Source organism: Cheilinus undulatus, linkage group 8 (genome assembly GCF_018320785.1).
Source record: "Cheilinus undulatus linkage group 8, ASM1832078v1, whole genome shotgun sequence".
Classification (NCBI taxonomy): Eukaryota; Metazoa; Chordata; class Actinopteri; order Labriformes; family Labridae; genus Cheilinus; species Cheilinus undulatus.
Window position 1 is genome coordinate 48,267,126 of NC_054872.1, and position 20,952 is coordinate 48,288,077.

The 20,952-nt window shown below is 36.2% G+C and overlaps 1 protein-coding gene across 2 annotated transcripts; it reads left to right on the top strand.

Moving 5' to 3' along the window:
• The first annotated feature begins 360 nt into the window (after positions 1 to 360).
• Positions 361 to 20,386, top strand: hormad1 (HORMA domain containing 1). 2 transcript variants are annotated; one of them, XR_005992236.1, is made up of 17 exons: positions 361 to 463; positions 628 to 690; positions 3,132 to 3,276; positions 3,368 to 3,431; positions 4,629 to 4,665; positions 5,522 to 5,542; positions 5,747 to 5,773; positions 5,884 to 5,951; positions 9,424 to 9,569; positions 11,039 to 11,196; positions 11,369 to 11,437; positions 11,771 to 11,837; positions 13,018 to 13,070; positions 14,576 to 14,659; positions 15,440 to 15,458; positions 19,595 to 19,648; positions 20,028 to 20,058. XR_005992236.1 is itself a non-coding variant. In XM_041793954.1 (16 exons), the coding sequence occupies exons 2-16, from the start codon at positions 658 to 660 to the stop codon at positions 20,124 to 20,126; spliced, it is 1,125 nt and encodes a 374-aa protein (XP_041649888.1). In that variant the 5' UTR covers positions 361 to 463; positions 628 to 657; the 3' UTR covers positions 20,127 to 20,386. The 2 variants fall into 2 exon arrangements, 1 of the variants encoding a protein (XP_041649888.1); XM_041793954.1 differs by lacking the exon at positions 15,440 to 15,458 and having other exon boundaries at positions 20,028 to 20,386.
• The last annotated feature ends 566 nt before the right edge of the window (positions 20,387 to 20,952 follow it).

Consider the following 20,952-nt stretch of genomic DNA (forward strand, 5'->3'; position numbering starts at 1 on the left):
ACGAGCGGCATCGGCTTGCCTCAAGCCAATGACGTTACAGTTCAGTCCGTACTCTATGTGATTGACAGCCCCGTGGTCCAATCATTCTTCTTGTATAGAAACTGGGGGCGATGCGGGGGCCGCACTGCATCAACACAAAGAACCTGCACAAAACTGAAAACATTCCACTTACGCGTATTGCTGACTTTTTTTTATTAACACATATTATATAAAAGTGACAAATTAATTCACTACGAGCATTGTAACTGAGCGTTTGTTGTCATTGTTGCTGTCAGTTGTTGTATAGTTTGGCGAAGCGTTCTACTCTGTGATTGGCTAGTTTTTGACGTTGTTCCCTCCTATCAATTAAACGAATCGCGGGAACGCGTTGTTATACATTTTAATCAAGCTAGCTTGCTGCCAAACGAAAAAAAATACATATCGATTGTTTTGTACAGTCGTTTTAATTGTATATTGTTACTATGTGAGTATAACATTATTTCAGCCGAAGAAAAGTATGCTGTTTAAACGCAACTGAATAATTAGCTAGCTTTCATGAGTTCAATGTAATTTGATGGCTCAAAGCTAAAGCAAGAATGTAAGGATATACTGTCTTTCTCCATTAAAAAAATTCCCTTTCTTTCACAGCTTTTTATATTCTTGTGATTCGCAAAGGCGATGGCCACTGTTCAACAAGTGAGGACTTCACAGGTAAAACTATTATAAACTGGTAAACAAATGTAGATCCTGCTGTTTTAATGATGCCTTAAACATGCTATGCTTGTTGGCTGAAAAAGTAATGCGAATTTATGTTTGCATTATGAGTGTATTGTTAAAAATTGGGCATAATTACACATTTACCACTAATTTGATGTACAACTTATTTGTGTTATTGTGTTATACCTTATACATTTACACCGCTCCCTCCATTTGAGTTTTCAAATGAAAGATTAGCAGATTAAAATTTAACTAACAAAATATGTGGACTTCAGACCATTAGATTCAGCCAAAAGGTCCTCAGTTATGCATGATTAGCTACAGGTGTGCAGCCTGTATAGCAGGTGATCACAATATCCTTGCCACTTCTGGTTCAAGGACACTAGTACAAACAAGCATTTATTAATATTTACAAGGGTTGCACAGAAAAGATCCAGATTTCAATGTTATAACACGAGCTTCTGCAACAAACCCATCATTGAAGTTCAAATCTATCTCTATATAAGATATACGGGATTCAAGATATTATCTGCACGATATATTGAGCAATCATCATGACCAGCTATGGCTGAACAATAAAAAATCTAACTAGTTATTTTGACTTATATTGCAGATGCAGTTTGAGTTGTATGTCGGTCTCTTTTTCAATAAAATAAACATGCACAAATAAGGAAAACTGGATATTTTGCAAACTATTCCAGAAAAAAATGCTGCTTTAACCCTTTAAGACCTATGGTAGAGCCGGCGCTCCCGGTGCATTTCTATCTTCAACCACGTGTAGAATTGTAACCAAATGAGATAGAGCAATAACTCTTTTTGCATATAAAACTGGAAGAGTAATACTAACATATTGTATATTCAGTGAGTCCAAGAGTACTGTTTCCTTCCAGAAATATCCTCCCTTCTTTTGCATAAATGTAGTAAAAAGTGCAAACAACACAAACAATATACTATAATGTAATCCAGACTATTGCCTTTCATAGCACTTCCTACTTTCTACCTTCTATGGTAGGTCATATAGGGTTAACGATGTAGAGCATAGATCTCTGCTGCAAAAACTTGTAATAAGCTGGTACTGTGACGCACAATTCAGGTTGAAGAAATAATGCACCTGCTGCAATTTTAAAATTGTGGTAGGCCATATCAGGATTTAGTCTAAATTTAGATTATTTGCCTAGCCTTACTGGTAAAAGTGCACCTTTATTAAAATAATTATTAATGTTTTATGTAAAATTATTTTTTAAACAAAGTACTCAAAAATTACAGTTACACAAAAAAGCTACTCAGTTACAGTAATGTAAGTAAATCTAGTTGTACATTTAGTTGTAAAAAAAATACATGATTTATTTTGGATTCACAGGATTCATGTCAAAAATAGGACTACAGGTAATACATAACAGTGTTGATAAACGGTATTTTAAATTTAATCTTTGTGTTTAGATTAAGATGTTTTTAGTTTTAGTCAAATTTTAGTCATTTTAACCTTTATAGTTTTAGTCGACAAAATCTCAGAAACATTTTAGATTAGTTTTAGTCAAGAAAAAATCGTCACTTTTTAGTCAGAACCTCTTGTGAAGGTATTTACTTTCTTCATAAACAAACTGAATGAGCCAAATTATAAGATTAAAATGAATATATATGTAAAACAGTCGTATCAGTGCATTGTCAGTACTTTATTTGGTTTCAGATACACAGTTAAAAATACAATGTACTGTACAGTGGAGAAATAACATGGGTTTTGAATGTGTAAGAGTCATATCTGGTCTTGGTCTTGGTTCTTCACTGGAATAAAACATACTTTACGGCATGTTGGCTAGACATCAACATTTCGAATCTCCTGTTTCACTTCATCCCAAAGGTGCACTATTGAACATCTTTGCAGAAATCAAGAGTTTCTGAACCAGGCACTGTTTTTTCTGTCTTCCATCGTATTATTTTAGTGAGCCTGTGGAAGCTGTATCTTCAACTTGTTGTTTTAAGCTTACAGGGTTCGGCATGTTGTGTAATCACAGAGATGGTACTCTGCATACTTTTGTTGTAAGGAGTGGTTGTGTGAGTTACTGTTGCCTTTCAACCAGCATGAACCAGTTTGATAATTCTCACTTAATGAATTAAAGTCACTTAAATGACCTCTCTTCCCCATTCTGATGCCAAGTTTAAACTTCAGCAGATTATCTTGATCATGTCTACGTGCCTAAATGCATTGTTCATTACCATGTGATTTGCTGATTAGATTTTTGAGTTGATGAGCAGTTTTAAAGGTGTTCCTAATGAAGTGGTTGATGAGTTCACATGAGACTAGAATAAACATTTAAGGTGTTATGTAGTCGTCTAACTTGTTCCAAAGCAGCTGTTGGCATATTTGGGCTTCATGTGTTTTTTTTGTGATTAGTCAGCAGACCTCAGTATCTGTGATTCATTTGTGTCTCTCTCAGGATACTCAGCTGTTGCCCAATCAGGTTCTCTCGGAGCAGCAGTCCTTGATTGTTACCAAGAAGCTTCTGGCCATCGTAGTGTCTGGCATCACGTACCTCCGGGGCCTTTTCCCAGAGAAAGCCTATGGCAGCAGACATGTTGAAGGTTAGAGCACAGTAGTGATTATCAAGATGTGTTTTTCACATGAAAGTATTTGTAGAGAAGATTCTTAGTTTCCTGGTTTTCTTTACCACAGATCAGAAAGTGTTGATCCTTAGAGAGGAGCGCAGCTGTCCAGGGGCCAGTCAGGTTGTCCAATGGTAAATATTAACAACCTTTGACACAAGACCTGCTTTAACTCAGATGACAGTACAGAGTTAATTTATTTAGCTATTTATTTTTAACTGAGTAATTGATACCATGAAAAATGAAGCTGAGTTAAATGATTCCCACAAAAACACAAAGTGAAGTAAATTTACTGAATCAAAAATTGTACTCAAAAACCAGACAGCCATCCTTGATCAGCTGTCTGACTTTAACTTGAGTCCCTGTCCTTCTTTAGTTGCCCCCTCTTTTCTCTTTTTTTTTGCTGCTGGATTAAGTCTCATTATGTGGTTGTAAGCACGTTAAATCAACAAGCAGGAGTGAATCCGGGCATTTGATCAGGGTTACCTGAGCCCTAACAACCCCGGGCTTATATGAAGTGTGTGCATACGAAACAATAATCATCATTAGGGATGGGACGAGACAAGATTTTACACTATTTATTAACTGTAATAACAGAATATATGACTGGAAAAATGCATCTTTTATTTAAGTCAAAAAAATTTTAAGTAATAATCCTGTTGTACTGAAGCTTACTAGCTTACAGAAAATCTGTCTTGTCATTTATCAAGCATGCATTTACAGACCAGATATTCACGTATATTAAAAGTGTGTTCCATCCTCATTTCTTCACTTCCTGTTGCTATAATTCCAATGAAAATACAGAAGGTAGAAGCAGTTTGATAAGCCTGAACTCTCTTTATATTCTAAAGATATTTCAATGAAAAGAAGTTGATTAAAGAAAACTGAGTGAAATTAAATGCTATCTAAGTTTTTACACAATAATCATCTCATTTTTCAGCAAATGTTGATGCAGTATAAGAATCCAGTATGATAGTTTGAATTATATATGCTTATTGGCCTCTATTTATGTATCATAGAGGAGGCTATCTGATTCTTCTGCCTCTGAACAACATCTACAGCTGAAATTTCTAAAATTTCCAGATCTTTACCACTGAATTAACTTCACAAAAACAAATTTGAGAGATTATAGGAGCCATTTAACATGCAATAATAATTATAATTAACACAAGGATAACATTAACGCCACAAATGAGGTGTTTGTTTACCAGCCCATTTTTTAATCCTTCCTAAAACTGTTTTTATGTAGTGCTGAGTTAATCATGATTAATTGGTTAATTATAGCAATGACTTGCAGCTTAATCTCACGTTGTTCATTTATTTACTTTCAGGATGCAGGGAATCTTTGAAGCCATCGAGAAGAAGTATGTAAGTCAACTACGCATCTTTTTTCAGTCTGTTTTTCCCTCTGAGGTCTAAGCACTCACTTGCACCTTTTTACTTTGTTTTTATTGATATCTTTGTCAATTTATGTCGCAGAAAGGCGGTTCAAACACTTATATGAGAATCGCATCTTGCACTTCCACCCTCACTTGCCATTCCACGTGATTCACAGCCCGAATTACAGGGTCATTAAGAGAGTAATGGGCACATGTTGTCACCTGTCACTGAGCGTTACTGGATGAATCCTTTGTCCGTCAACCAATTGACACTCTGGAATCCCAATCCCTATCACAGTTTTTGCAGAAGAGGTAAGGTTAGAGACAGGAGCGAGAGCAGAGAATCAGACCTGGATGATGGCGAAGTTTTTGAATGTTGCAGCTTTCGAACAAACACAAGGAAGTGATGAAAATGACACAGCTTCATTTTGGGGAAAATAGAAGACTTTGGTGAACTTTTTTCAAGCACCAAAACAGTTCGTCCACGTAAGTGAAGGTGTGTTTTCATAAGAAATGCAAACATTTTCAAAGATCGGATTTCAAAATTCAGCATTTGGGTTAAAATAACTCAACAAAACACCCTTTTGACAAAAATAGGCCTCAGTATGCATAATGCTGAGACTGTCCTAAAAGTTTTGATATAAAACACTTGGACATTGTGTTATTTGCAAGTACCTTAAAAATTTGAATAAAAAAATAACGTGAAGATCAAAGAACTATCCTTAGACCTCAGAGGGCTAATAAGGTTAGAAAATATAACATAACAAAAAAGTAAGTCCTTCTTTCCTTTTCCCTTCTGCTCCATTGTTACTAATTTTACCAATCTTATTGTTTTTCCCCATCAGCTGCGGACAGTCATTATGTCTGTAAGTATTTTTTACTTTATCCCCCAAGTCTTTTGTTCCATCTTTTTATTTCGTTATCATATTGGGTGATAAAGTTCTGTGGGGAAAAACTTGAACTATTTTGAATGTTTTAAACCAGTGTTACGCTGCTGTTGTGCAGATGTTCTTTGTCAGACCTGAGAGAATATCCACTTGCCAGTTGTTATTTTGTTTATTGTTTTTCAGATCTTCACTGACCAGGACAACCCCCAGGTAAGGAGCAGGTTTCCTTCATGCCTTGTTGATGCCTCACAGCACTACGGTTCTGTACAGATAGAATAAACATCGCCTGTCTCATAAAGAGCAGCTGTGTTGTCTTTCAGAGAGTGACTGAGATTTACCAGTTTAGGATCCAGTACACAGCAGAAGGACCACAGATGGACTTTGACACGTGAGTTTTTAATAACAATAAGCATGGACTTACAAATCTCAAGTCACTGCAGGAAACACAAAATGAAACAAAAAAAAAATCATTTCCAAGTTTTCTTTAGATATCCACCTTATTCCTGGGGCCGCTACTGTAAATCTGGGCGAAACTTCCGGTGCTAAGGCAGAAGTACATAATTACATGTAATTCAATACAGCAGCTAATGATAGATGCTAACTGTCAACAACAGTTGTTTGATAGAAACTCACCATAAATTTGTAAATATTGATATATTTTTGAAATCACATGTTCTCATTGTTTGTTTTGTAAGCTGTAAGTAAGTAAATAAGGTGGTACATTATTCTTGGGAGGTCTACTGCTATAAATGTGGTTGGTACTTCCCATACAGTAGCAATAATAGCAAAACAGGATTCTTCCAAGGGATTACTAAAGTGATTTAGCATCAACAGTGGTTGTTCTGAAATAAATATTTGCTGCAACAAATACTGCTTCATTTTTATTAACTCAATAAAGTTAAATGAGTTGAATGTTTAAATAATATTTTCTGTAATGCTCAATCAGTACCTGTTGCTTCGGTTGTGGTACTAATTACATGACAAAGTTAAATATATGTCTTTAACAACAGTGTTTTAAACATGCTGTTCACTGTTTAAATGCATTTGGGATGTAATCCTTTCAATATTAATCTACCATTAATTCAAAAAATAGACATTTACCAAACTGAAGAGATGACAACTTCAGTCATGGATGATTTTATTTCATATAATTCCCACATTTTAAGAGGGATTAGTTGGTGGAATAAGGATTTCAGCAACCCCACAAACTACAAATGTTATCTGAAGGTGGTGTCTGAACTCATTTAACAAGACGTGATCGTTTCTTTCTATACTGATATGAAGCTAATAAAGTTAGCTGAATATGCTTGTCTAGGTTATCCGAGGTAATGTCGTCACTTTTGTACTCTTAAGTAGAGGGCAGAGAAATAATAATATTGTCCCAACTGAGGGGAAGCAGTTGAAAGTTACATATTTTAATGTCCAAATTGCTCTAAAAATCGCGTTTCACATCTCGTATTCAATGCAAAGTTCCATTTAGATAGAAGGGACCGGAAGTTGCACCCATATTTCACGCAAAGAATCATGGGAACTAGGAATAAAGTGGATATCATGATAAAAATTCTAATTGTGATTTTGGCTCATGTAATCTGAAAATTGCACCATGCCATATTGCAATTTAATCTATATTGCGATTAATTTCCCAGCCCTATTTGTGAGCTGAAAGAAGGGGGATATTTATTGTTAAAAACCAGAGCTGAATGATTGGGAAAATAATCAAATTATGATTTTTTTTCTCCAATATTGCAATTGTGGTTTGTTATTTCTTCAGTTCCTTATTTTGTGTTTTTCCAGCAAACACAAGCAATAAATTATTCTATATTATAACAAACACAATATTAGATTAAACTAGGGCTGAAAATTTTAGAAAAAATATGTCATTGTGATGAATTTGACTTATGTTGAAAATTGTCTAGGAATTGTTGTATTGAACAGAGTTATGATTTTTATGTCATTCTCATGTTTAATAAGAAAATCACACAAAAAAGTAGGATCTTTGTAGATTTCTAAAAAAAAATCCAAGTCAGATGATTGCATAGTATGTAATGCATAACATCTCTGCTGCAAAATAACATATTAAACTGATATTTTGATACAGATCTCAGGAAATGTTGCACTTTCTGCAATTTAATCTAATTTTCCATTTATTTCCAGCCTTAGTATGCTCCCCTAGAAGATAAGAGTTCATATTTCATCAACCTCTTAACAAAAAGTCTAAATTTACATGCATACTTTGATTCACACTTTATAGATGTAGGAATAGTATGTTTGATATCTTATTAGGGCTAAACTTGCTGTTATTCTCATAAATGTCAATCCACTGATTGAGTGTTTTGGTCTATGAAACTGAAAAAAAAGGTGAAATGTTGGTGTGTTTCCCAAAAACCAAGATGATGATGATTAATGACTTGTTTTGGCAGCTTCCCAATTTTAATTCACATTAAATAAGCTAGGATAAGAATATTAAACATCTTTCCTGACAACTAACATCACTGAAATTCATCACATCACTACATTTCTCCCCTGCACTGGCTCCCTGTTAGTTTTAGAATTAATGTTAAGATCTCAATCATTACTTTTAAAGCACATAGGGGTCTGGCTCCAAACTATAAATCAGAATTATTAACCCCCTATGAGCCAGCTGCAGCCTCAGATTCTCAGGGGGGGTCTCCTGGTCGTTCCCAAGTCCTTTTTATAGACTTGTTTTTATGTGATGTTGTCCTCTTATTTGGCTTTTGTCTTCCAGCATTTTTTAACCTTTTCTAATTTTTAAGCATATTTTAATGCCCCTGATTGCTTTTATTCCTTGTTATCCTCAATTTCACCACTCTTTTGGCTGTCTTTAATTGTTTCTCTTCTCTCTACCTTTGCTATTATATTTACTTTTTTTACTGCCTTTATATTTATGGACCTTATTTGATCTCGATTTTCCACCCTCCGTCTATATTTTACTGTTTTACTGGCTCCTCTTGTCACTTTTTATGACCTTTTATAGTTTTTTTGTTTACTATTTTTTCTCTTTTTGGTTTTATTTTTCTTTGTTCCTCTTTGAAATTTGCATGGTGTCTCTTAAGGTCTGGGTTTTTAGGATCTTTTTGGGTTTCTATCGTGAACAGGTTTTGTTCATTTCCAAACATTTATGTATCATTTTTAATCATTTTTTAAACATTTTTATGTTGTTTGTATGTTGGTAAACATCCATCTTTCCTAGGTAGTCAGTGATTTGGTTTCAGCGATGTCCTTATTGCCAGTACTACCTGATCATTATGCTCTGTGCTCTAATTTAATGGGAACTATGAGTTTACATCTGCGGTTGCTGCAGGATTGCATGAAAGCAGATCATCCTCCACCATCAGCCCTGCCTGGTACTTGCTTTAGGACATTCTTGGTTCCTAAAACCTGCTCTTGCACAGGCTGTCTTAGTGTTTACAGTGCCTGAAGTTACCTTCAGTGTCTGAAACTCCTTTTACTTGTCAAAAATCCCCCTGTTTTTTTGTCTCAATGTGACCTCCAGATTTACACAGCCGTATGCTGTCATTATCTTGTACGTCTTTGCTAATTAAACACTGTAGCCACTGAGTGTCCGGACCAATAAAGGAAAATTCTTAACTAAAAAGTTGATTCTAGTATCTCTACATGAACTCTACCCAACTTGCCCCATGCACAGCAGAGGTTAGCAAAGCAAATCACCATTTTCTGAAGGTTTATGATTCCACGCCTGCCCTGAAGTCCTGTGGTGCCCCCTAGGGGAGGCCAGCCTCACGCTCTGAAAACTACTGGAGTACATAGATTCTGTATTTTCTCTTTAAACTATATTTGGAGTCCTCATCATCTAAGGTTTGTCCTTTTCTCTCTGTCAGCAACAACAACATGATGTCAATGTCCAGCGGAAACACTAAGAAGGCCAGCATCCTGCTGGTGAGGAAGCTCTACATGCTAATGCAGAACCTGGGTCCTCTACCAGACAACGTGTGTCTCAACATGAAGCTGGCGTACTATGAAGATGGTAACGCACAAAAACACAACTGTTATGTCATTCTAATTAGAAAAAAAGCAGCTTAAACTCAATCAAGAACACCTGATGAGACAAATACATCTGGTGATTTATTTTGATGTCTCTTTTTTACTTTTGCATTTAAACTGACCATATCAAGATCTCAAAAGAAGGTCAAGCTGCCATAACTTGTGACACTTTAATATTATTTTAATAGCATGTGCTTCAAACAAGCCAATATTTGTTGTTTTTACATCGGATATTACTCCAAATTCCAAGGTTTGAAGAGGAAAAAGATACAGGAGCAGAATAAATCCATCAAAAATTGCAAAGAAATTCCTGCACACTGTTTAAATTGCACAAATATATTTATTTTATTTGTTTGTTTATTTGTAAAGGGACCATGTACAATAAAAAACATAAATGTTTCCATTTGATGCATTGTACCAGATTTAGCGTAAAGCTAATTTACATCTGCAGTCCCTTGGCAAGTCACAATTAAAACATCAGTTATAAAACATCACAGAAAAATGACAATAAAACATTAGCTCAAGCTGCAGAGTTAGATCACCCCCACAGGCACACACTCGCATACACACAAACACATTCACAAATGCTATATGCTGGCATGCACGGCAGTTTTTGCCATTTCAACAGTGTGCATGCATTTTCTTGCATGTTTGAAAATTGAAAATGTTTTAATTTAAAAAATTTAAAATTGAAATGGTGTTACTCGATATAAGGAGCCCAGAACTTTAACTTTTTATTCATATCAAAGTTCAAATTCTGTATTTACCATTCGATTTTTTTTTTCTCAATAACATTGCTAGATTGTTTATTATTTATTACTTTTTATATTTTATATATTTTTGAGTATTTATTATTTATGATTTAATTTTTCTCTCTCTTTCTGTTTTCTCTCCCTTCTCCTTTTTCATTTTTCTGTCTCTACTCTCTCTTTGTATTATTAGTATAATTGTCATTATTACTATTATTTCTACTATTAATTATTGCATCTTATTTCTTTTTTATTACCATTCATTATTTCATTTTTTCATTATTTATTTATCTATTTATTTATTTTTTCATCGTTATTTTATCTTTAATACAATTTCCTTACTGTTACTATTGTTCCCACTTTTATTACCTTTGCTATCTCTCTGGTTTGCTAAAGCCAAAATTAACACATTTACTGTAAGAATTGGAGAAACTTGTGCTAATTAACTGCCAGAACTCAAATAAGGGAGTGTTGAAACAAAAAAAGTCACAATTCTGGTTTTGTGACAGCTCGAGTTTAGACTGAGGTGCACACACCTCTTTTTGGCACCCATAAATCAAATTGTGTGAAGAAATTTGTCATAATTTGACAGTTTATATGTCAAGTTTGTTGTCAATCCACCTGTACATGTCCAAACATGCTCTCTTTTTCCCGTACAGGTTTTATTTACTGTACCTCTGACTCCCTGTTGGTCTGTTTCCAGTCACTCCTCAGGACTACCAGCCTCCAGGGTTCAAAGAGGCAGATGGCGACACCATGGAGTTTGAGAGGGAGCCGGTCGAACTTCACATGGGCGAGGTGGTCACTCCTTTCCACACTCTGAAGCTGGACATGACCACAGAGAGGCACAGACTGGAGGAGGTGAATGAAACGAAGCACAGGACACAGGGAAAGACATACTGTAACATTGTATAGGTCGTCAGGCAAAATAAAAATGTCTTTGTTCTTCCTCATATATCTGGCTTTAGTTGTCATGTTCCCTGTCTCTATTTGAAAGTTCTTTAACTTTCATCTCATGATGAAATGTCTGCAGGTGGAGGAGAGTGCTTGTGGGACAGAGAGGTGGGTCATGAAGATGGAGGCGGATGGCGTCCTGTCGCAGGTCAGCATGCCAAAAAAATTTAAATTCATGTGGTTTAAAGGAACAGTTGGTTCTAAAAGTTCCTAAATTACTACCAGACTTATTCCAACCTATTTATGGCAAATCACTTATTTGTAGATGTGAACAGAGAAGGAATTAAAAATAATTCCTCTTTAATGCTAACAAGTAAAGCAGCTTCGTTGTTGATGTTTGAATGTAATTCTTAAAGTTGTGAAAGTATCTGAGTCTTCAAGTCAGACATGTGAGTCAGTGTGCATGTTGTTAAAGCAGTTTGTGTTGACATTGTTGATGTTGTATTATCACGATGTAAAGATAAAATCTTTTAAATGTTAGAGCCCTGTGATTGAAAACACGGAGAAGCCAGACATCACCGACAACAACACAGACATGGAGAACATGGGTAAATTTTTGTCTTATTTCACTTTCACTCATGGAGCTCAGGCCTGTTGCCTCACCCCCTCACTTTAACCATGTCACAAAATAAATATCTATATATAGCCTGCTTTCTAAGTGCTGTTATTACTAGGGCTGGGCAGTTAATCGCAAATTAGATTAAATCGCAATGTGGCCTGCTTTAATTTACAAATCCCAAAAGTTGCAATATTTCTTTAATACTTTTGCAGCAGAGATTTTATACACATAATGCAAACATTCACATTTTTTAGAATAAAATTCCTGCTTTACTAAATGTATGTTTTTCTTATTTAAAATGCGATTGACATAAAAAATGATTATGCTCTTCAATATAGAAATTAATATAAAATTTGCAATAGTGTAAAAATAATCACAGTTATATATTTGTTTTAAATCATTTTTCCCCTGGTGTATTGTGTCTAATATTATGTACATTATAATTTAGATAGAGTTTTTGCTTGTATTTATTGAAAAAAAAATATATGTGTATATATAAGATAAGGAACCTAAAAATAATCTTTAATATTGGAGAAAAACATCGCAGTTAGATTATTTTTGCCAAATGTTCAGTCCTAGTTATTACTAGGACTGAACATGAGGGAAAAAAAATTCCCATGAGGGAATCATTTATTAATGCCTAATAATAATAATATTTTTAAATTATAATGAATTTGTTCTTTCTATTTTGCATTCTTACTGTATTTATGAGACTTCTAGAGTTTTTGCTTACTGCACGTGTTTTTATTGCAATAATTATAATAATAAATGTATTTCCAAAGCGCTTTCAGAGAATCACAATCAGAGTTAACAAACATATACAAACATACTGAAACAATAAAAAGGACATCAGAAAAACAAATAATCTAAGTCTCATGCAACAGTAAACAAGTGGGTCTTCAGCTTTGCTTTATACATCAATGGAGGATGCCTGCCTTGTTTCTACAGGTAGACTGTTCCACAATGTTTTTTTTAATGTTTTTTTTATCAGCACTACTCAGACAAAGATCCTTGAATCTTGAATTATAGCTGATAATCAAATCTGAAAGAAAATGCTTACTTTCAAGCATGGAGAAGTCTTTATTTTCTAACCATAAAAATCTAAAAAGTTGAACAGGACTTATGAAACTATATGAACAATATGTATTTTTTCTCTTTCTGTGCTCAAGAGATCCAAATGACTCATCTTGAGAAGATTGAGAGCTGTGAAGAAGTCACAGAGGTAAGACATAAACTACACTAACATCTATACAGTGTGAGCTATTTGTACGTAAAGACTTGCACACACTCGGCTATAAAAAGAGAAGTCTGGTACACAGTGCTGACCTCTACCTGTGTACTGACACTGAGCTGCTGAACACAGACTAAGCCTTTGATAATGGCTGAAACCAGTAAAATCTTCAATTTTCTATTTATGTCAGGTTTAGGCAGAATTTAAAGTGAATGCATAAAACTTTTCTTTTCAAACCCTGATGTTTTATACAGATGTAGACATTGATACTGATTCGCTAGGTTTATTATTTAGAGGAAAGATTGAATTAAGAAGACTTCTATAATGGCGTTTTACAACAATGTGCTCTTGTTTGTTCATTGTGAAACAATCATTTCATCTACCAGGAGTTATTACCTTGTTTTTACTTTTTTAGGGTAAGTTTGAATGAAGTAAATCAGTGCTACATACGAGGGCATTCATTGCCAAAACCCTGTTTGTTTGTTAGATTTGTTTTTATCACCTCAGAAATATTTCAAGGACTCGATCATTTTTAGCTTCTTTTGGACACAGAGACAATTTAACATGCTTTTATTTCATCTCGTCTGGATTATTGCAACAGGCTTTCTACACTTCTAAACCAAAAATCCCTGGACAGGCTACAGGTGGAGTAGAACTCAGCTGCAAGGATTTTAACCACAACTAGGAAGCATGAGCACATTACGCCTGTCTTAGCATCTTTACATTGGCTGCCAGTACATTTTAGGGTGGATTTAAAAAATAAAAAATTGATGACTTTTAAAGCACTCAACGGTCTCTGGCCCAGATATCACCACCCTTTTAACTCACTATTCTCCTGCACACTCTTTGAGATCCTCAGGCAAAGGTCTCTTATTTGCACCAGAAAACTAGAGCATTTTCAGTCCAGGTACCAAAGCTCTGGAACAAACTACCAAAATCAGGTCAGCTGACTCTGTGCTTTCCTTAAAAGCACTTTTAAAACATATTTTTACCAGAGTGCTTTTACTTACTTTATGTTGGAGTTGAATATAATGAAAATAACGCATCTTTAAAGAATCAGCTTTTCATACACTTCATATCTTATTGGGTTTTGGTGCATAAACAAAACTGTTCCTATGGAATTTGTTGATTTTAATTTGATCTGTTGCATGTCTTATGTTCTGTAAAGCACTTTGCAACATCTGTTTTGAAAAGTGCTTTATAAATAAAGGTTTATTATTATTATAATTTACACATTTTCATTGGCTTTTAATGCACGTAAAGATGAACTATATAAAAAAGGAGCTGTAGAAACAAACCCAAGAACAACACAGACAGGTCAACAAAAGAAAGACAGGAGCAGAGGATCATACTAGACTACATGACTTTGTGACTCCTCAAACACCAGGAAAGGTTTCTTTGAAAGTGGCTGTAGACCCTGAGTAAACACAGAGCATCGAGCCACTTTAAGTGCACTTCATGGTCTGAGGCGTTATGGACCATCTGTCCCCCCTCAGATGGGCACTCTGGTGACGAGGACCTCCGGCGTGGAGGTAGGCGTGAAGAGGACCAGGAGTGGACGGATCATCAAATCTGCTACGGTCAGTCAGCTTCTCAAACCGCAACAAATACTCGACTGTCAGCAGCTAGATGACCTTTACAACTGGGTCGTTTTTTTTTCTTTTCTAATGATCCACTCTGGCAGAAGCGTTCTCTGTGTGACCGAGCATAGGTTAAACTAATTGTGACTCTAATTGCTTTTTTGAGTTTGCCCTGCTTTGACCTAAATATAAGAGGAAGTATTTTTTTTATCTATTTACAAGCTTACTGTGGGGGTTTGAATATTTGGATGCATTCAAATGCAGACACGGTGTGTATAAGTATTGTGTAGTCTGTCAAAATGGATGGTGACACAGCTGTGTGCCAAATTATACAATAAAATGAACTTCAACTGATTTTTTCTCAGTGCTGGATTCTGTATTGATGATCAGCTATCAAGATGATTTATATCCAAGTTTTCATTTTTCCAAATAGCTTTGTTTTAGATAATTACTTGATGTAAATGAAGCAACACTGCTTTTAAGGTCAGCTGACTGACATCCCTGTTGACCAATAAATCTCTTTGCATGTCCTTAACTGGATTATAAGAATAGATGAGGACAGGCAAGAAAACATTCAACAACACCTCATTCTTCAATTATTTAATTTACTTTTAGGGACACTTGTTCAGTTTTCAAGACTCTGACATGATTTTTATCACACAAGAGATTCTTTTGGAGCTCAACCAAATCTAATTCCAGTCTGTGTGTGTGTGTGTGTGTGTGTGTGAACTTGGATGTGTGTATTTGCTGTGTTTGTGTACGACCCGAATTCCAAAAAAGTTGGGGCGCTGTGTAAAATGTAAATACAAACCAGATGCAATGATTGCCAAATCTCATAAACCCGTATTTTATTCACAATACAACAAGAACAACATATCAGGTGTCGAGACAGAGATATTTCACCATTTCCTGAAAAGATATTAGCTTATTTTGAATTTGATGGCAGCACAAGATCTCAAAAAAGTAGGGACAGGGCCATATTTACCATTTTGTAGCATCCTCTCTTCTTTAGCAACAGTCTGTAAACATCTGGGAGGTAAAGAGACCAGTTGCTGGAGTTTTGGGAGAGGAATGTTGTCCCATTCTTGTCTTGATGTAGGATTCTAGCTGGGTCTTCTTTGCCAGATTTTTTGTTTTATGATAGGGATCAAAACCTGGATCTGTGAAGAGCTGGTTCTGTATTCTTCAACACCACAAAAATCAATAACATTTTAGCTTATTGAGTCTCACAGGCTCTGTGATTTAACGTCAGTTTATGATATCGCTCGAGTAAAACATACATCAGTTCTTGCGAAGAACGCTAAAAGTACATCTTATTAAACTGAAATGCAGTACCTTTATCTTATCTCTCTAGCATGCACTCAACATTTGTTTCAGCTGCTTCAGGACAATTTCCTCCTCCATCTGCTCAGAAAAATGCTGGAAAGAGCTCCTAAACTTTAAAGAAGCAATGAAGAATGTGAATCCAGGGTTGACATCTTGGTAGGATCAGCAGAATTGAAGTTAATTAGCAGACCTAACGAGCTGAAAGATGGTTATATGTGATACGTTCAAGTAGCCTTAGTGAATTGGAAGACTGTAGTCTATAGGGCATGGTGTGTTCAAATGCCACATCAAAAGAATGGAAAATTCTGTTTTTGGTGAGAAACTTTGAAAGTTGAGGAATGTGTTTGTATTTGAGGGATGTAAAATAAATGTAACAGACTAAATCATAATTTTTTAACTCAATTTAGACCATTTCTGTTGTAGATATTTGTCATCATTTTGCCTTCCTACCAAACAATAGAAAAGCATTGATAAGGAGTATCCATTAGGGCAGTGGTTCCCAACCTGGGGTCTGGGACTCCCTAGGGGGCACCAAAGATCTCAGAGGGGGTGTGAGGCTTCGTCTGCTCTGAGGTTGTCAAAATTAGATTTGCAAATATGAAGTAAAATCATGATTTAAGCACTTTATAGTTATGTTCTTTTGGTAAGAGAAACCTTTAAAGCGTCACTTCCTTATGGTTTTATCCATGAAACAATAAATTGATGCTGATTTTTGGGAAACAATATGACACTATAATTTCTTTGGGACTTTGGGGGCTCAGCTTGTCTTCGAAACAAGTAGGGGGGGCTTCAAGGAAAAATGTTTTGGAACCCCTGCATTAAGGTGTCAACATGAATATAGATAAGTGATCTCCATCCCTTTTCATGATGCACCAAATATTTTCCACTGGTGAAAGGTCTGGAATGCAGACAGGCCGATTCAGCACCCAGACTCTTCTCCTGTGAAGCCATGCTGTTGTGATAGATGTGGTCTGTGGTTTAGCATTGTCTAGACCTGAGTTTCCATTTGCCGGCAGTTACCGGTCATTGGCCGGTTAAAAGGGCGGAAGTCTGGCAGATAAAAATATAACCAGTCAAAATGTCCAGCAGAAAACATGCAAATGACCAGATAAGTAAATACTGAATACTTGCATATTATAGTTTGTGTAACCTAGAAGATATGTTGCGAGAATGCATTAATATAAACTAAAAGTTGCCTAATCTTACTACACCTTCTCTCCTGGTGCTGGGGTTGTTCATCTCCTCAGACGGCAAGCAAATGGCTAATTATGTTTGCACGAAGACATTAAAGCAAGCCTATCTCTCTGCGCATGCTCAGTATTCCTGGGGACTATGCAGGGAAAGTGGGAAAGTTTGACCAGAGCTTCTCGTAAAGCAGAATTTTATCTAAGTGAGGTTTTCCTGGTTAACCAAAGGCTTAATACCATCAGCGGTATGGAGGGATTTTGTGTCATCGCTGCAAGTAATGAAGAGGCTGAAACAAAGGGCACTGTACAGCTGAGTGTCTGAAACACCGATGCAGCAGCAGAGAGAGAAAGAGGCCTACACCGACTAATTAGCAGAAGTAGTCTTGGATAAGCCGTTAATGAGAGGGGGACTGGACTGGACTATCTGCTGTGGAGCTTTTGTCTTTTTCAGGACTAGTCCAAATAAACCAGGATGGTTGGATTTACAGCTTTAGCAGAGGTTACAGTTATATCATCATGAGGACTGATATTAGCAACTGACGGTAAGACTTATTTTTCATTTGAAATGTAGAGTTCTAACGCGGTGTCCAGTTAACAGAGCACTGGGGAGTTATGTTTGGATGCTGGTGGAGGATGGTATTTGGCTGTTGTAAGCTGCAAAGTTATGGTAGTGGCCAATGTGCTAACAGGCTAACGGTGCTAATGTGAAGCTAAGTGTTGTTGTTTATGAGCTTAACGTGGGCGTATATTGTGTAACTGACTGTGTGTAAGGAAAAACACGCAACTTTCATTTTGATACTTTAAACCACTTACAGAAAGAAAAATAAGAGAAAGTCTTTGTGTAGTCGGTTCTAGGGTCTAATCATGTGTCTGTAATAACAGGATAATAATTACTCAGGTTTACTTTCGGCTTGGTTTCTGTCTCGGTTTTGAGTCAGGTCTGGAAATAAAAATGTGTCCTCTCTCCCGTTTAGCGCAGACTTGTATGTATCGATGTATCACAGAATATCAGATTTATGCGTTTTGCTGCTGTTAATGCAAAATAATGTTAAAGCAAATGTCCGGTAGTTGTTCTAAATGGCCTGAATTCTTGAGGACTGCTGGTCATTTTGACCGGAGACAAAAAAGTTAAGCGGAAATGCTGGTCTAGACGTTGTCTGGATGGGAGCATCTGTTGCTGAAAAAACTCTCTCTACTTTTCAGCATTGATAGCTCTTTTCTAGATGTGTGAGCTGCCCACGCCATAGGCACTAATACAACTCTATACCCTCACAGACACAGGCTTTTTAAATATAAACTCAAAACAAGCTGGATGGTCCGTCTTCTTTTGGGTTCCAATAAAAAGGTGAAAATTTATGTTCATGTGACCACAGAACAGTTTTCCATTCATCCTCAGCTTATTTTCATTGAGCTTTGGCCCAGAAAGATGATGGAATTCCTGGATCGTGTTCACATATGGCATCTTATTTGCATGATGCAGTTTTAACTAGCATTTGTTGATGGCACGGCCCAAACCTCTTCTTGGAATTGGAGTTGTACTTATGGTATGAAACCAAAATCTTTATTCTCAAAATCGTATCTCAAAACACTCCAAGAAAGCTTTATTTGCATACTAGTGTTGTTGTACTCGAGAACTGCCTTGGTCTTGAGACCGGTGAATGTCCGGTCTAAACCAGCACTGATCTGCTATTCTTTGACACACAAGGATTTATTTTTTATAAGAAATTAGTTGAAAAAATTTGTTTAGATTTTGGATTTCTACATGTTGTTCTTTGAAAGAGTTGCAGACACCTTGTTTTTATCTGTCAAATTTATTAAAAGAAAACTAAGATTAAAGAGAGAATGCTCTTTAACTGTTCAACCTTGTCAGGTTTTTTTAAATTTATTTTTATGGTCTCGGCTTGTCTCCGTCTGGACCCCCAAAGTCTTGGTCTCGGGCAAGTCTTGGTCTCTGATAGTGTGGTCGTGAGTACAACACTATTGCACACTACAATAAGAAATTCTACCAGTATTTCTTTTATATGTCACAACATTTTTATCTTACAGTCAGCAGAAAATATTCATAACTGCACTTAAAAATTCAACCAGTTAGAAATTGAAAATATAGTAATGCAAAGGGTCTTTAAAAAGTACTTAAGTATGTGCAAAAATTTGATGTCATATTTCCTTTATATGCCCGTGATAAGAAAACCTCAGTGAATGTCAGAGTCTTGTTAAAAACTGCATAAATGGGTTTCAAGAACAAATATTTTCTGAAGAATGGTTGGTGAATGAGGCCTCTGGTGTTTTTGATGAATGGACATCAATGTTGGGAAAATCATTACAAATATAAGGAAGAAAAGTCCATGAAAAGCAGAGGGTTGATTTATGATTGCTGTGTTTATGTGTATGTGTGTGTGTGTGTGTGTGTGTGTGTGGCCAGGAGACAAACGTGACCGTGAGCAACAAGAGGCAGAGAGCTATGGCAAAGAAAGAGGTGAGAATTTCATCTTTACAGCGTCTATAAACTCTGATTGAATTTTACTGTGATAAAACCATAAAGCTTTGACTGCAGCTGTAACATTCATAAACAAAGCACTTCTGCTTTTACAAATTAACAGCTGCGATACTGTGCCCTCATATCATTTGGTTTCATGTATTTCTGATTTATGATGATTTAACAGCTGTTCCTCTACACATGAAGCATTTCTACAGCGATGAGTTTTAAAATGGAAAATGCGTAGGATCCCTGTTTGTTCCACAGATGAGTCAGCACTGATCACTTTGGTTTCTGAGTGGGATGTTGTCTGTCAGAAGACTCATAAAATTCTGCGGTTAGCTCGTCGTTCGCTCAACGTCTCCTCTGCTGCTTTCAGGTTTCTCAGTATGAAATCCCCAGCAGCCAGGAAACGCCATCCTCGACCACAGCGCCTGCGAAGAGATGCAAGTTCAGCGAGCCCAAAGAGCGCTTCTGATTCCACAGACCACTGCATGATCTGCTGTGATGATTCATATTCCCCTTAAACACTTGAGGAAAAGGTTGAACATCTGTTTTACTCCTTTTAGCACTTATTTTTCAGTTTTGTTGCACTTGTCTGTTTGCCGCACAGTTTAGATCAGTGCAATGTTATGCAACATATGGACCATTTATAAAAGGAAAATGCATCCATGTTGTTTTTGTTATGCTTGTTTTACACGTTATATTCAGAGTTAATTAAACAAAAAGAACCTGTAATCGTCTGGTGTTGCAGTTATTTCACTTTAGGTTGAGCTTGCTTAGTCCAAGTTTTGTCTGCATCTTATGAAACAGCTCCAAAGTTTCTGCAAGGAGAGTTTAGCTGGTTATGAAACAGGCTGAAATTAATACTGATGTCTCTATGCAGCCTACAAGAACAAATATGGCTGTCATGAAGAATGATTATTCCTATTCACTGTTGAAAGAACAGTGGAAGGTGCAATCTATGGACTTACTGTGCAGTGTTAGGGTTTTTATTGCTCTATTGTTTTGTACGATCCCAGAAAACCTTCAGGGTGCATCTTCAAATTTTGCACAAACATCAACTGTGCCTCAAGGTTGAGCTGATGAGATTTTAGAGATGAAAGGTGAAGGTCACCGTGACCCCGTATCCATGCCAATCCCTTCAATCATCAGAACACCCAGTAGGAATGTGATTATACCTGCTTTTAGGTTTCTATTGTTGTAGCCATTAATGAACAATCTCCTCTCACTGTACCCCTTATGTACTGCAGTTAAGAGGGTCTACTGGTGATTAAACGCTCCACACAGAGAGAGGAGTGTTA